Source organism: Mustela nivalis (assembly GCF_964662115.1).
Source record: "Mustela nivalis genome assembly, chromosome: 15".
Taxonomy (NCBI): domain Eukaryota; kingdom Metazoa; phylum Chordata; class Mammalia; order Carnivora; family Mustelidae; genus Mustela; species Mustela nivalis.
This window is the reverse complement of record NC_139034.1, coordinates 88,820,731-88,836,464: the sequence shown is the minus strand read 5'-3', so window position 1 is coordinate 88,836,464 and position 15,734 is coordinate 88,820,731. Positions and strand designations below refer to the sequence as shown.

The following is a 15,734-nucleotide window of genomic DNA, read 5'->3' as shown; positions in this document are numbered from 1 at the left end:
TAAGGACGTTCCTTGGCCTGCATGTCTGGGATGTCCGGTCCCGCTAGGTAGGGAGCGCACAGGCTTCACCCCCCAGGACCCTGCTCGCTGGAAGAATGTTCCACAGCCTCCTGGGTCCCAAGTGCTGACTGAACCGTCCCCGGGCTCAGATGTGGCTCAGTGTCTTGTTAGTGGAAGGAGTGCTCTGGTTCTCAAGACGCGCTCCTTGGATCCAGGGCTGATGGGCCCTACATCTGGTCCGATGACTGACCCAGTCCCGGGGCCAGCGGCGGGCAGGGACACTGCTTCTGAACTCCCGGCTTCAACCCCAGGGCCTGGTTCGCACACTCGCACCGCAGCCTCCCCTCCTGTAGTGCATCCGCCCCGCAGACCTGGGTACGTCTGCGCACAGGCTGGGGTCTGGAGCCCGGCTGCCGCGCGAGAGCCAAGGGCGAGACCCGCACCCACAGACATGCCAGGCGCTTCTCTCCTTGGCCTGCACATTCCCTAGGTTTTCTGACAAACACTGTGTCATCAAAATAGTTTTCCAAAAAGTGAAACTGCATGGAAAGAATGGAACGCGACATGATGCTGTCAGGCCAGAGTCCACGATTCCATTTCCCTGAAATGCGAGAAAAAACCAGGCTGTCGGGGCAGAGCCCGCAGGAGCAGGTGCACGGAGCAGGAGGCTGCCAGCCCAAGCCTGAGCCCGGCGCGCCCGAAACACTGCCCTGGGACTCCACCCCAAGTTGTGGAGGCCGGTGCTCGCCTTCCCCAGCCCTGGCTCCGGCTGAGCACGGAGAGTTGTCGCTCCGTGGGGAGGCGGCTGCAGCTGTCACGGCTCAGAGCTCCTGCCCTGCTGACGCCTAAGGGAGGGCTGTGACCACACGGCTCCTGCACAGGCGCCCGGAGCAGCAGGGCCGGAGAGGTTCTCATTGGTGCCACCTGCCGAGACAGAGGGGCGTGCCTGGCCATTCGGGGCTCCTCCCAGCAGCACTGTGACCACCATGCGGGGCGGGGGTTGGGGGGCACTGAAGGCCACGGTCGTGAAGCACCAAGGCTGGGCGTGGGGCAGCCGAACGGCCAGAGGAGCGGCCTCCGCGATGGAGAAGTTCAAGGCTGCGATGCTGCTGGGGGCCGTGGGGGACGCGCTCGGACACAGAAATGCCCACAAGGACAACAGTGCCTCCAGACAGAAGGTCCCGGAGGGGCTGCAGACAAGCGGGAGCCTGGACCAGCGGCCACTCTCCCCGGAGACGTGGCCGGTGAGTGACAACACCATCATGCACCTGACGACAGCCGGGGCCTTGACCACAGGTAAGCCGGCCACCCGCCTTCAGCCGTGGTCCTGCGGGCGCCGAGCGTCTCCACCGCAACGACCCCAACCCTTGCCACCAGCACCCCTTCTCGCCGCCTCTCCAGGTTGTGTCACTCTGCCGGTCTGCGGTCGGCCTCCGAAATCTGACTCTTGGTTCACGTCTGTAAACGTGTCTCCAGAGTTAAACCAACTGAATGTCTCGCTTCGGGCTGTTTCGCGAGAGGGTCCAGCTTCTCCCTGTAGGCAGTCAGCCCTCCAGTTTTACTCTGAAGGAAGAGAAAAACAATAAGCCCACTGGAAATTTGGGCCCATTAAGATAACATTGTTTGGGGATTACTTATAATCCCAAAGAGTTTGAGTCTAAATGCCATCTCCCAAAATAGGACTCAGGTATCTGCCTAAACCGCTTGTCTGGAGGCTACGAGGTGAGTCTGGCCGCTGGGGCCGGGGGCGTGACGTGTTCTCTGGGCAGCAGGTGGACGGGGGCGCGTGTCTGCACGACTTTCAGGGAAGCAGCGGGGGGTGAGCACAGCTCCTGGGCCGGTTCCGGCTAACAGGGTGCAAGTTGGGCGGCAGAGAGACAAGGAGGCCTCAGGCCCGTGCCGGGGGCTCGCCCAGCTTAGCTCTGCGCTCACCGGGCAGGAATGCCGTCTGCCGCTGGATCCAAAATAGCCCAGGCAAGGCCTGGAGCCGCACAGATAAGATAGCTCAGGGGCGCCGAGCGGGGGGCACCTCCCTGAGTCTGCGCAGCAGGGACGTCGGGTGTCTCCGTGTCTCCGGTGTCTGTCCTTGGGCTGACCCGGAGCAGGACGCCCACCCTCCTCAGGAAGCCGCGCCCGGGCCAGCCCCGGCCCCCGGGTTCGGGCGGCGCGGCTGGGCCTTGCTCCCAAACGCGGCTCCCTCCGTGGCGCCTGTGGCCGGGCGCCCCGCGTGGTCCCCGTGTCCTCTCCACGCCCGCCCCTGTGTCTCGTGACGGTGGAGCCCACCCGCCGCGCGTCTGCAGCCGCCCCCGGACCGACGGGCTCTCCGAGATTCGCCTGAGCCCTCTTGACAGAAACGGCAGGATCTGCCTGATGTGAAATGGAGGGGGAGGGGCGTTCGGGGCTTCGTTTCTGAGCCGAGACAAGCCCCCGCCTCCGGCCGGGGCACCGGGGGCTGCTGCGTGCCCAGCACCGCCTGGCCTGCCGGTCTCCAGGGGTCGCTGGAGAAGAGCGCCCGGCCCGGAACCTCCGCAAAGCGCAGCGTCGTTCTTGTTCAAGTCACTAACAATCTAAGGGGAAATTTATTCAAATTTAGTCTAGCAGCTGGATCTTTTATCAATGAATAGCGAACTGTGGGACGCCTGGGGGCTCCGTTGGGGAAGCTTTTGCCTTTGACTCAGGTCATGATTCCAGGGTCCAGGGATCGAGCCAGGTCGGGCTCCCTGCTCAGCGGGGAGCCTGCTTCCCCCTCTCTCACTCCCCCTGCTTGTGCCCAGTCTTCGTGAAACAAATAAAATCTTTATTAAAAAAAAAATAGCAAATTGAAAAAAAAAAGAGAGATAAAAAAAAATAACAAATTATAGCCAAAATGGAGCCTCTGAGGCCTGTCCACGGGCCCCACCAGCCCCGACGTGGCGCTGAGCACGGCGTGCTGTGTGCTGACCCCGCCTGTGTCACCGTCTGACCCTCATGTCACCCCAAAAGCTGACGTCCTTACCACTGCTCTACAGAAGAGGGACAGACACAGAAAGGTCAGCTGACTCGCCCCAGGGCCCCACAGCCACGTGAGGTCTGAGCAGGGACGAGACCAAGTAACTTGCTTCCAACACACAAGTTCCTCGCGCCATGCCCTCCGCCTGCAGCCAGCGGCCGCACGGGGACCTCCAGGACCCTGTGGACGCTGATTCCTCAGACCCACACACAAACTGGGACCATGGCTTGGCATTTTCCAGTGCGTCCACCATTCTGCGCTGTGGGGCCGCGAGGTCCTTCCTGTTGTCGTGAGGGAGACACAGGGTCACAGACGGCCCGTGTGACCTGCTCCTTTGGGCCGCGTCTCCGGAATGTGCAGAACCGGATGAGATCAGTCCTGGCCCTGGAGCAGCGTGGCGCTCCCTGCAGGCCGGGCGGGCAATCGGTGTCCACAGCACGCTGGCGGGCTCACGGCCCGCACTCACCAAAGCTGCCTTGTGTGTGCGGCCCTGTGCCCGTCGCCCAAGGGCGCCTCGGGGGCCCTGGGGCCTGCCACTCCCGGGCCTCAAACTCACGAGCTTGGTTTCCCTCCTGCTCTTTGAGACGACGACGCCTCCGGCACAGGCTTACGTCGACGAGGTGGGGAGCGAGGGCACGGGGCGCGTCGTAAGTTATTAAGGGACGGTGGCTCGTGGCAGGGTAGATGACACCTGTCTTTCTCAGTGTCTTGGTCTGGGGGTCAGCAGCTCCAACGGCCATGGCTGCGCAGGAGGAACAGGGGCGTGAGCCCACCGGGGACCACAGCAGGTGTCTTGAGCATGTGTGTACCCGCAGGGGAACGGGGGGCCTGGCCCACGTGTGACGCACCCGGCCTGTCCAGACCCAGCTCTCTGTCCTCTCCGTCGCCGGCTCCCTGGTGGGAACAGCGTTTTGAAAAGCTGACATTTTTACTACAAAACGAGTTGCTGTGGGCATTCTGTCTTCTTCACGCTGACGTGGGCTGGGACCCGTGCAGGGGTTTCGTGAGTGGACTTGTCTTTGCAGAGACAGAGCGGGAGGGCGGAGAAGGGTGAGCCCACAGGCCGTGTCACAAGGTGGCGAGAGTCCGACGAGGCAGCACGGCGGCTCCGGAAAACCTGTTTCTGGTTTGGATTCTAGGCTGAAACACAAGACTGTTGTTATTTTGTTTTTAAGGGTTTTTTTTCCTTCAGAAGGATGCGATTCCAGAATAGAACGGATTATCTGAGGGATTGTGGAAGGCCGGCTCCCTCACCCCACTTCGAGTTAAGGAAGGCTGTTTGTTTGTAAGGGAGGTCATCTGGATGACCCCGGCAGCCGTGTGCCCTGCGAAGCCCACTACCCCCCCAACCCGGCTGGCCACACACTCTCTACACACCCCACCAGACTGCGGCCATGCGTGGCGCGTCCCACAGGCCGCCTGCCGTGTGCAGCTGGGGGCAGGAGGACTGAGGACCAGGTCCCGTCTCGGAGCCACAGCTCGGGCGCGAGGGCAGCAGGAGCTTCCCTCCTGGCGCAGGGAGGGGCTTGCCGAGTGCACCTGTCTCCCTGGAGCCGGGGTGACCAGGACGGGGTCAGGGCTCCCTCCTGACACCACCCCACGTTGGGGTGTGCACCCAGGAGAGGGGCGGACATGCAGTCTGGGTACAGAGTGAGTCTGTTGGTAGCTGTGCAAGTCCCACTGGCGCCTTGCCCCTGCCCAGCTGGCCTGGCACAGCGGCCTCTCCACCACCCCGCCCTGCTCTCTGATGGAACAAAGAAACTGGACCCCACATTTGGAGCTCTGTGGCCTCTACCCACCAGGCTGGGCTTTTAATGACAGCGGTGCTCGGACCTTGCCCTCGACCTCTGGTTACCATCATCTGTGGGTTCGGGCAGGTCGCGTAACCCACGAAGCCTTCCCCGTGACCCAACAAGACAAGCTGGCGGTGCTGGGGGCACCTGCAACTGTCCAGGGGCAACGGCCCCCCGACAGCTGCTGGGCAGCGCTTTAGTTACCCTGCCCTCCGTGTCCGCCATCCTCAAGGGACGCCCTCACACACTGGGGACAGCTTGGGACAAGCTGGGGCTGCCCTGGGCTGCTTCCCAGGAGGGAGACGGCCGACGGAGTACGGAGGCTCTGCCTGCTGCACAGAGATACCGGCTCGCAGAAGCCCAGGGAACAGGCAGATTTCGGGCCAGTCCTCACGTGGGTAGAACTGTGGGTTTTGTCTCGACTCTGCTGTGTAGCCAGAGTGAACCCTGTGCAGGCTACATGTCCCCAGGGAGCCACGACTGTGGGCGGTAGATCGCCAGAAGCTTCCTCCTCTTCCACGCACGTGGGGCCACGAAGCTTACTGCCACCGGCCTTGTCCCTGCTGCCCTGGGGCTCACAAGGCCGCTGCCCTTCCTGCTCAGCCTGACCCTGTCCTCCTGCTCTTTCATTCCCAGACTACTGGTGCCTGGACGACCTGTACCGGGAGATGGTGAGGCGCTACGTGGAGGTCCTCGAGAAGCTTCCAGAACACTGGGCGGACCCGGCCACCCTGGAAGGCTGCTCGCAGCTGAAGCCAGATAACTACCTCCTCGCCTGGCACACGCCTTTCAACGAGAAAGGTCAGGGAGCGCTTTCGTCTCCCTGTAAAGTGCATGTGGGACAGCAGCCTGGACACTAACCCGTGTGCCGTCCACTAACCAGCAACACCGCAGGTTTGCGCAGCACAGGGGGACAGCTGGGGCTCCCGGGTGCTGCGGCCGACACCCGGGCATCCATCCACACCAGTCCTGGGTTCATCTTAAGGATCACTCTCGACTGCCTTCCCTTTAAGCTTGTATTTCACCAAAGTCAGGAAAACACGTACTAGCAGCATGTGGTCTGTCCCCGGGATGCTCCAATGTGTTCAGAGGGGCTATATTTACGTGACCAGATCTCTGCCTCCACGGCACCAGCTCCTGGGTCCTGGGCCTGCCCCGCCAGGTTTATAGAGGACAAACGTGCCCCTTTGGGTTTATACTGGGGACAGACCCCACTCTGGGCTTATACTGGGGATGGGTCCCCCCATCTGGGCTTCTACTGAGGAGGGGTCCCCCTGTCTCTGCTTCTACTGAGGACAGACCCCACTCTGGGCTTCTACTGAGGAGGGGTCCCCCTGTCTCTGCTTCTACTGAGGACGGACCCCACTCTAGGCTTATACTAAGGACAGGTGCCCCCATCTGGACTCATACTGGGGGACAGAACCCACTGTCGGCTAATCCTTATCACGGCATCTAACGCGGCATGAAAGAAAGGAAACAGAATCGATCATGGAGAGAAAAGTCAATCATCAGAACCCACGAAGCCTGAGGCAGCTGTTCGAGTCATGGAACGGGTGTAAAGTTGTAGGTATTCCACAGGCTGAAACAGTTAGTTAAGGACACAGATGTACACAAATCACATTTTCAGAAAAACATTACGACGTCTGAGTTTCTAAATGCACTGGGTGAAATTGTATTTTTCAGAAGAAAAACGTAGTGAGTCTGAAGGCACAGCAGTAAAAACAACCGACAGTGGGACACAGAGAAAAAGAATTCGCAAATAGGACAAAAGCACGGGCGACTCACAGTGACCTCATGTGCCTGTGGCAGGGCCCCGTAGAGCGAAGGGCAGCAGAGAAACGATGTGAAGGAATAGTGGTCAAGTCTCAGAGACGGGAGCAGACTCTTCTCCGAGGAGACTTCCGACGCCAGCAGACACGGGAAAAGTCGCTCCACAGCACTCGGCGTCAGGGAAACCCCAGTCAGAACCGCAGTGAGATCCCCCCTCACGCCAGCCAGAAGGGCTGGAATTAAGTCAGGAAACGACAGGTGTCGGCGAGGGTGTGGAAAGACTGACCGTGAGGCCCATCGGGGGGACACAGGACACGACCACCCAGCTCCTTCCGAGGTGACTGCTCACTGCTCGGAGGAGCTGAACGGTCCCTCCGGGGTGTCCACCCCAGAGAAAAGAAAGCATGTGCCAGGACCAAGGTTTGGTTAGGAGAGTTCATGGTGCTGTCACCACCCCCACCGGGGGAAATGGCCCAGGCGTCCGTCAGCATGTGGGAGGGCAGTGCGGTGGCTTGTCGTCACACCCTGGGACCCCGGGACCCCGGGACGGCGCCCTCGCTCTGTGGCAGGCCGCTCAGCAGAGCTGGCTTCACAGCGAGCCAACGTGTCTGGCTACAGCACGCAGTCTCTGCGGGTCTGTGCCCAACGTCTTCCCGGGAGAGTGCGGGAGTGCGTCCCAAGCCACCCAGAATTCTGTGTCCGATGCCGGAGCAACCTTCCGACAAGCGGAAGCTTTGCCGTCCGCGTCCTCTCTGTGCGTCAGGCACTTGGGTCGTGGGCCTGTCTGCCACTCCCTTCATGAGACTGGATCGGTGCTCCCTAAGTGTGTGTCCGTGTCCGGTCACCCGTGGAAGTCCGGCTGCCAGAGGCGGGGTTCTCGGAGCCAAGTCTGAAACTGGGTGTACTGTGTGTTCCTCCCAGGGTCAGGGTTCGGGGCCGCCACCAAAGCCATGTGCGTCGGCATGCGGTACTGGAAGCCAGAGCGCCTGGAGACACTGGTGGAAGTGAGCGTCGAGTGCGGCAGAATGACACACAACCACCCCACAGGTGACGCTGTCCCCGGGGTCGCTTGCCTGTCGGCCGGCACGCACCGCGCACGCTCTGTGGTCGACCTAAGAGCCGGCTCGGCGTTGAACGTGGCAGCTCTGGAGAGGGTGAACCCGGCATGTGTGGCGCCGTGTGCGCCGGGGGAGGGAAAGGAAGCTGCGCCCTGGGCTGACATCTCGGGCGGACACTTTGTGTCACAGAAGTCGGGCATCCTCTGCTGAGTGCCGCGCCCATCCCCGCCGTGCCTCTGTTTCCCCACCGGTTGCGGGGATGACTGTGGCACTGGGAGCCAGGCCAACTTGCACAGGAGGACAGAACATGGAGCCCCGAGCTCTGGGCTTGTCCTCCTGGAGCCGTGACGCCGGCTGCTCCCGGGGTTTCCCACCGCAGGTCTGTCACACAGCATGAGGGCAGGCGGGGCCCCAGCGCTGACCATGAGTCACGACCTAGAAGGGCTGTCGGCTCAAGAAAGATTGACGTGGGCGCCTCAGAATCTCCGTCGTTAAATGTCTGCCTTCAGCTCGGGTCAGGATCCCGGGGTCCTGGGATTGAGCCCCCCGTCAGGCCCCTGATAGTCAGGGAGCTTTCTCCCCACCCCCCGCTTGTGTTCCCTCTCGCTGTGTCTCTGTCAAGTAAATACATTAAAAAAAAAAAAAAAAAAGAATGACATGAAACTCGCAAACCTGTAACCACGCATTAATCAGGGCAGGGGACGCGCCTGCTTAGCCCGCCGCTGCCCTGAGACTTCCCTCTTTCAAGGCCACTTTCTTTTTTCCTGAAAGACTTTATTTATTTGAGAGAGAGAGAGCAGGTGCGTGAACGGGGGAGGCAGAGGGAGAAGCAGGCTCCTCGCTGAGCAGGGAGCCCGATGCGGGGCTCAATCCCAGGACCCCAAGATCATGACCTGAGCCGAAGGCAGACGCTTCACCCACTGAGCCCCCCAGGCGTCCTCCAAGCCACTTTCAATGTTGCTGTAGCTGGTGTGGCTGCCCTGTGCCCCCCTGGCAGCACCCGCGTGGGGCACTCACGGCAGGCAGACATGTGGAGCGGCTGGCGCTGTCCTGGGCGGCTGGGGAGGGCTCCGTGCTGAGTGCCCGCTGGCCCGTGGTGCAGGTGGAGGCGGGCTGAGCCCGGGAAGCCTCCAGGCGTGACAGAGCCGCGTGTCTGCCGACAGTCCGAGGTCCACAGGACTCCAGGTCTGCAGCCCCAACCTCTACAGCATTGGCTGACGGACTGTCCGCTCGAATGAAGGAAACGCGTGACACAGTGTGTTTCTGCGGAAAGCCCCGATGAGACACGGAGGGTCTGAGGGCACGCAGGCAACTCCGGGAAGGCAGGGGCTCCCGTCCAGTGTTCCGGACACTGCGGGCTGCAGGCATCGTGTCGGATTGCGGTGCCCGGCCTGGAGGCTGAATACCCCTGGGGCGAGGGCCACGGCAGGGGGTCAGGGTGGTGACAGGTCTGAGAACCGGACACGGACTCCCAGCCTGCAGCAGTGCCTCCCAGAGCGGCCAGCGAGCCCCCAAGGGCAGTTCCGAGACGGCCGTGCCTCTCTCTGAGCGGTTGTGCTTCCCGTGAGACTCGGGCAGGCCTGGCGGGCACTCCTGTGTCCCCACCACAGCCCTTTGTGCAGTGTGCCCGGAGCCACGGCCCCGGACCCCGAGCCCAGAGCCATGGTTGTTCTGTTGTTCTGCGCTCTGCCCCGCAGGCTTCCTCGGGTCCCTGTGCACGGCCCTGTTTGCATCGTACGCTGCCCAGGGCAAGCCGCTGGAGCAGTGGGGCAGGGACATGGTGCGGACAGTCCCGCTGGCCGAGGAGTACTGTAAGAAGACCATCCGGCACCTGGCAGGTGAGCCCAGCCCTTCCTGCCGCTCCCCCTCAGGCGGGCCTGGTGCACACTCAGGGCACATTCAGAGCAGGTTCCCAGACAGCTCGCGGTGTTCCCAGACAGCTCAGCTGAGACGGGGGCCTGACCCCGCCAAGCGGGCCAAGGCACCCCTGGCAGAGGGCAACACCTGCCCAGGGGACTCCTGTAGCCAGGAGACCAGGAACAGTAGAGCAGTTGGAGCTCCACACCCCGACCCCAGCGTCCTGCTGTCTGACAGCAGCCAGAGAGACGAGAGGGTGCACACCGGGCTTCGGCATTCCGGATGGTCCTAAAGTAGCCCGTCCCCGGGAAGAGGGGCGCCCACACCGACGTCCACACTGCTCCCAAAGCTTACGGACGGCCGGACCCAGAGCCCAGACGGGTATCTGTGCCCGCTGGGGACATAAACACCCAGAAATGTCTGTCTGTCCCAGTTACCCAAACCCGTGGTCAGAAGACACCCCCCTTGGCTGCCCATGTGGCGTCCACTGGCTTGTCCGGCAGAGGCTCTCGGGATCATGGTGTCTCTGGCGTCGGGGAAATGGCACCTGACAGACCAGACAGAGAAGCAGGCGCAGGGCCAGAAAGCCCACGGCTTCTCCTCGGGCAGCTGGCCCCACGCAGGGCTCTCCCCCTTTGGGAGGGCCCGGAGCTCTGCGTGGCTGTTCTGAAGTTGTATGTGTTCCTCCTGGGGCAGAGGGCCCTCGGGGTGTGGGTGCAGGAGCAGGCTGTGGTCTTCTGGGCTGCCCGAGGCCGAGGTCTTGAGACAGGAAACCCACTGTCACCCTTTGACAAGTGGGGACTCATTATAAATGCTTCTGGAGAAGCTTCCAGACCAACGTGACCAGGAGAGCTTTGCCTCTGCTTCTGCCAGCTCGTAGAGCTGGGAAACTTGCCCACCAGCCCATTCCAGAGGGAAGCAGAGAACCTCTTGTCCACCATGAACTCAAGTGTCCCCTATAACCCTAATCATAGAACAGAGCTCCACACTTGCCTTATTTTGCCTGGCTTGAGTCACTCGGCCCGGGCTCTCTGCAGTGGCGAGGCTGCCTGGGGCCGCGTCCTTCCACAGGGAGAGACAGGTCCATGAGGCCAAGTGCGGGCCACGCGGTGTGTTCCCGCTACATGGGGGCAGTCCCCAGAGCTCCACAGGCTTTTCCGCAGAGCAGCCGTCAGGGCACTCCTGGTCAGGAACAGGGAGGACTTGGATCTTTCTGTTTAATTTTAAACGTGTTCAACCTAGAGTTTTATGACCTTCTAGGACACACACCCTTTTCCGTAGAAACCCAAAACCGTCTGGAGAAAATCGTGTACAGGGCTTTCTGATTAGTGGTGACAAAACCCGTGGGTAGTACCGACACTAGCAACTCTGTTCCCCGTCTCTCTGCTTGGACATCTGTCCCCAGACTTGCTGCCCAGCGGCCGGGAGAGAAGTGGCCCCACGCGGGCCGCGCCCGGGTGTCCTCAGAGCCTTCCTGTCTGGCCTGGTCACCTTGCCCCGGCCTTCGGTGGCTTTGCTGTTAGTTTTGTAAAGTGGACTCTGGCCAGCTTTCCTGGGAGCCTGCAGGTCCCTCAGGACCCAGAGCCCCACCAACACCTGTCCTAGGGCCTATCTGTGACTCCGAGCCGTCCCCCATCCCACGGGTGTCGGCTGTGCCCCTGAGCCGGGGCTCCCCAAGCTGGCGAGGAGGTGCCGCGGTGTCAGCCGCCAGCCAGAGGGACGCCCAGGGGCTCACTGTTGGCACCTGCACCCCAGCTGCATGTGTCAGGGCAGGGGTACAGGCTCAGAACACACAGGAGAACAGTCTTGGGGCCGCAGGCTGGGCCCTGGGTCCCAGACAGAGTCGAGCAAGGCTTAGGGTTGCTTTGTCCCTCGTCTCCACGTTCCCCGCGGTGGTTTCAAAGCAGTGGTGGACGCCAGCGGGAGCCACGAAGCCGTGGCCGGGGTGGGCTCAGCCCTCCACCTCCGGCCGCCCGCCCGGCCCCCACCCGCCGGCGGCCCTTGGCATAGCGCACCTGCTCTCTCTGCAGAGTACCAGGAGCACTGGTTTTACTTTGAAGCGAAGTGGCAGTTTTACTTGGAGGAGAGAAAGATCAGCGACGACTCGGGGAGCAAAGCCGTCTTCCCTGACCGCTATGACGCAGAGGAGAGGGACAAGGTAAGTCTGGCGCGTCCAAGGGTGGGGACGGTCATGGCCGGGGTCCCCGCCGAGGGGCCACGGCAGCCCGGCTGTGTTCCAGCTCTGTGTGGAGCCCGGCCGGGGAGGCTCCCCCCCCCCCGGAAACGAGGGGCCCAGAGCAGCCGTGGCGGCGGCGGGGGGCGGTGTGTGTTGCAAACCTTCCTGGAGGAAGCATGTTTGAACAGATAAAAGTTCATCTTCCACTTTCTCTCACTAAAAGCATGGTATGTGCTAGAAAATTTGAAAATAGGGTTGTTAAAGACGTTCTGTTCCCTTCATGTTCTCTGGGGTTACGACTTCAAGTCGAGGCTGATGAGCAAGGCTGTGCACGCCATCACCCTGCCTCGGGCTGCCAACACTGCAGCCGGCGGACGCTGTCGGCACCGGGGGCGGTAGTGCGGGGAGAGACCTGAGTCACTGCGGCGTGGCCGAGATCCGCACGTGTCGTCCATACGTGCAGGGATCCCATAGCTAAGCTGAAGCCCCTTGCAGTCAGGCGCTGAGCACACTTGTGGGCGGCCCCTCTGCCTGCCGAGGGCGCCCCTGTGGTCCCAGCCGGCTGCCCCAGCCCCAGCCAGCGCGTCTGCGTTCCAGCTGTGAGGACGATGTCAGGACGGTGTCAGAGAAGAGGGGGGCCACCCGTCCTGCTTGGGTGTCCTTACCGCCCCTCTGTGTGCCCCCGCGGACCTCGCTTGGATGCAGGAAGGCCCCGGTGGGCAGTCCTACAGATGGTACGGCTGCCCCAGACCAAGGCTGACGGTCCCCAAGGCATGGGGCTGTGACAGCCCATCCCCCCCTCCTGGCCCCTGCCCGCTCCCTGCTCTCGCCAGCCTGACCACGTGCGGCACACCCCACGGGGCTTCATGCAGAGCCCCCACCCCACCCTGCCTCAGGGCCTTGGCGCCCGCTGGGCCCGTGCTCTGCTCAGACGAGGGCCGCGTAGGCTCTGTCACCGTAGACTTGGCAGTTGCCCCAACTCGTGGCCAGGCTGGTTTGTCACGGGAAGGCCTGCATTCATGGGAGCCTCCAAAGATGGGTCTTTCCTGTGCACGGTCAGCCCAGTGCTGGGACCGTGCCTGGCAAACACATGGCGCCCCATAAGTGCACAGCCAGCAGGTAAACACCTGTGACCTGGAAGAAACCGGGAGCTCGTGCCCCAGCCAACGCTGGTTTGCTGCCGCGTGACCTTGACCCCACTCTTCCTCCAGGCTTACCGGAAATGGAGCTCGGAAGGCCGCGGGGGCCGGCGGGGCCACGATGCTCCCATGATTGCCTACGACGCTCTCCTCGGAGCTGGGGACAGCTGGACCGAGCTCTGCCACCGGGCCATGTGTCACGGAGGTGGGACTGCCTTCTTTAATGGTCTTGGGTTCTGGGCGACCAGCACCCTGTTCTCACCCCAAAGTGTCCTCCCAGGGTCTCCAAGGGCCCGGCCTCCTGCCCCCAGAACGTGTGTCCTTCTCGGGGCGGGTGCTGCCTCGCGTGGCCGTTTTCCTGAGCTCACGAGGAAAGGGCTTTTGGGGAAGACGGGGTCCGCGCCCCTCCCCTCCAAGGCCACTGGGCGAAGAGTGGGCATCCTGCTGCGACAGCCCCATATGGTTCTGCCGACCCTGTGGCCAGACAGGGTTCTGTGGGACTCTGCATCAGCACTGCGGGTTTGAGCCTCGCAGGGGCAGCTGTCACGGTCCCGAGGCCGTGCGGGATCTCCCCGCCCCCCGGTGCCCACTCTCTCCTGCAGGTGTGAAATGAGGGGTTCCTGGCAAACACCAGCTCGCACGGGGCACAGAGTCTCCATGGGCATCAGAGCCCCTCGGTTCCTGGTGCCGAGGCTGAGGTGGTGAGGGCCGGTGCCGCCCGCAAACGCGGGCTCCCGGTGCACCCGGCCCCCAGGACAGCACGGGCATCCGTACACAATCGCGCGTGTCCGGGTGTGCAAGGAGGGAGGGTGGGAGGGGCAGCAAACCCCTCAGGTCGGGCACCCGGAGCAAAGATGGGGTCGGGTCCGGGGAGCTGCCCAGGGGGTCTCTGACACGAGCCCTTGGCAAGGGGGACTGGCAGGCTCTGGCTAGTGCCCGGTCCCTGAGCCATGGCTGCCTGCCTCGACCCCGAGGTCCCTGAGGACCTGTGTTTCTCGTTCCAGGCGAGAGCGGGGCCACGGGGACCATTGCGGGCTGCCTGTTCGGGCTGCTGCATGGCCTGGACGGGGTTCCCGCGGGCCTGTACGAGGACCTGGAGCACAGGGAGGAGCTGTCGCGCCTGGGCGAGGCCCTGTACCGCCTGTCCACGGAGGAGAAGTAAAGCCTCCCGCCGCCGTCCGTCGGGGCCCACGGCCCTCCTGGTGTGCGCCACGCCTCCCCGGCCAGAATCACATCTAACCCTCCCCTCCCCAGTGTCAGAACCCCACCTGCCGTCCCACGAGGATGTTTGTCCTGCCCTCGCGCGGCCCCGGGACATCACTGCCCCCGCCAGAGGCCCCAAGCCTCCCAGCGCGGCAGCACAAACAGCCTCGGGGACAGTCGGAGTGTCTCACTGGGTGCACCACTAACGCTGCTCGCTCCCTGGTGCCGACCACACTAACCAGGACGGCTGCGCGCGGCCCCGCCTGCTCCTGGCCTGGGCGCAGCAGCCGGAAGCACGCGCTTCACCTCCGCCGGCATTTTTAATCACACTAGATCTTAGATCTTAAAAAACCAACCCCTTTGGAACGAGTGCCTGAGAAAACCGGGAAATAAAGGGTCCTCGTGCGTCCCTGCACCTCCTTCGGTGTGGTCTGCGGCTGTCACGCGGCCTGCCGGGCCTGGCCTGGGCCACTGCAGGCTCCACCGGGCTCGCTGCTCAGGACGTGGCCGGTCCCTGCCCGCGAGCGCAGAGAACGAGCGCACCTGCTCCGGCCGACAGCAGCGTCCCGCACCGTCTTTCGGAAGTAGCATCTGGTGTGAATAAAAGCCGGCGGCGTCTCGCGCTTAACATGGCTTCGGCAGCTTGGCTGGGCCGGCCCGGCTGTGGCGGCGCTCTCTTCAGGGGGCTCCGGGGCCCGCGGGGTCACCCCTCGCTTCCCAGGAGGGCGCGAAGGCTTGGCGCGAGCTGGCAGGCGACGGACGCGGGAGGCGCTGGCGAGGAAGGTCTCCGAGTCACGGACTAACGCCCGCTGCCGCTGCCGCTGTTTTGTTTTTTTTCGGGGGGAAAGGCAGGAAGCCGCGTGCAGGGGGCCTGGCGGCCGGACCGCCGGGAGCGCAGGCCGTGGAGGTAAGCGGGCTCGTCCACCGCGGCGGCCCAGGGCCGGCCCGTCCGGCGCCAGGACTCTAGCCGTCCTTGAGGGTCAGGAAGGGGGTCTATTCGCAGCCCGCCGGCTAAACAGCACAGATTCCCAGGGCCCCCGAGAGGAGGAGACCGTGTCCCCGTCTTGCTGCAGAGACTTGCACGCGCGGAAGACGAGGCCACGGCGTGGTGAGGGGGTCTCAGCCCTGCGGGTCTGACCCGCGCTCCCGCAGAGGTGACGCCCTAGGCTTCCAACATCCCCGAGCCGTGCGCCCGGGGCGCTGTGTGGAGAGCCGGAGGCCCCAGCCGCGGTCGCGCTCCCAGACCCCTCACGTGGCCCTGGAAGCCGCCTCGCGCGTGTCCTGCGGGATCGTTTCCAACACGCGCACGCGCGCACACCCTTTTGGCATTTTGGGACCCCGTCCTTTTGGCCACTACGGTTTCTTGGGCACTGTGGTCCAGTCCCTCGGTTGTCCCGTTCCCGAGGCAATGCGGGCCCCTCCAGCAGGGACGTCACGTCCCCCATAGCCCGCGGCTTCGCACCCCTGCGTGCGGGGCTCAGGCAGGGGCGCGTCCTCCCGCAGTGCAGGGCGTCCCCTCTATGCTCCACTGGCACGGCACGTGGGCGCACGGGCTCGGAAGCTGGGGCTCGGGTCCGCAGCCAAGCCGACCGTGCTGGGCAGCATCGGCAGCCCCAAGCCCTCGGGGACAGGCCCCGGCTCCTGCCGCTGCTGGCCACAGGGTGGGAGCATGTCCCCTGCTCTGCTCACACATGTGGAGACTTCGGGCGGATCTGTTGGATTCGTGTCCCCAGACTCTCTGGTTAAGAG

At 63.4% G+C, this 15,734-nt stretch overlaps 1 protein-coding gene across 1 annotated transcript; it reads left to right on the top strand.

Moving 5' to 3' along the window:
• The first annotated feature begins 867 nt into the window (after nt 1-867).
• Nucleotides 868-14,405, top strand: ADPRHL1 (ADP-ribosylhydrolase like 1). Its single transcript, XM_082701181.1, has 7 exons — nt 868-1,296; nt 5,419-5,583; nt 7,474-7,599; nt 9,308-9,448; nt 11,498-11,625; nt 12,855-12,987; nt 13,787-14,405. Exons 1-7 carry the CDS (start codon nt 987-989, stop codon nt 13,942-13,944), a joined length of 1,161 nt encoding a protein of 386 aa, XP_082557307.1. The 5' UTR covers nt 868-986; the 3' UTR covers nt 13,945-14,405.
• The last annotated feature ends 1,329 nt before the right edge of the window (nt 14,406-15,734 follow it).

What these genes read in the sequence shown, in the direction of transcription:
- ADPRHL1 (XM_082701181.1), top strand. Translation starts at nt 987, where the DNA reads ATGCGGGGCGGGGGTTGGGGGGCACTGAAGGCCACGGTCGTGAAGCAC. An exon ending in CACGCCTTTCAACGAGAAAG is followed by an intron (nt 5,584 to 7,473) that starts GTCAGGGAGCGC and finishes TGTTCCTCCCAG; the next exon opens with GGTCAGGGTTCGGGGCCGCC. An exon ending in GACACACAACCACCCCACAG is followed by an intron (nt 7,600 to 9,307) that starts GTGACGCTGTCC and finishes TCTGCCCCGCAG; the next exon opens with GCTTCCTCGGGTCCCTGTGC.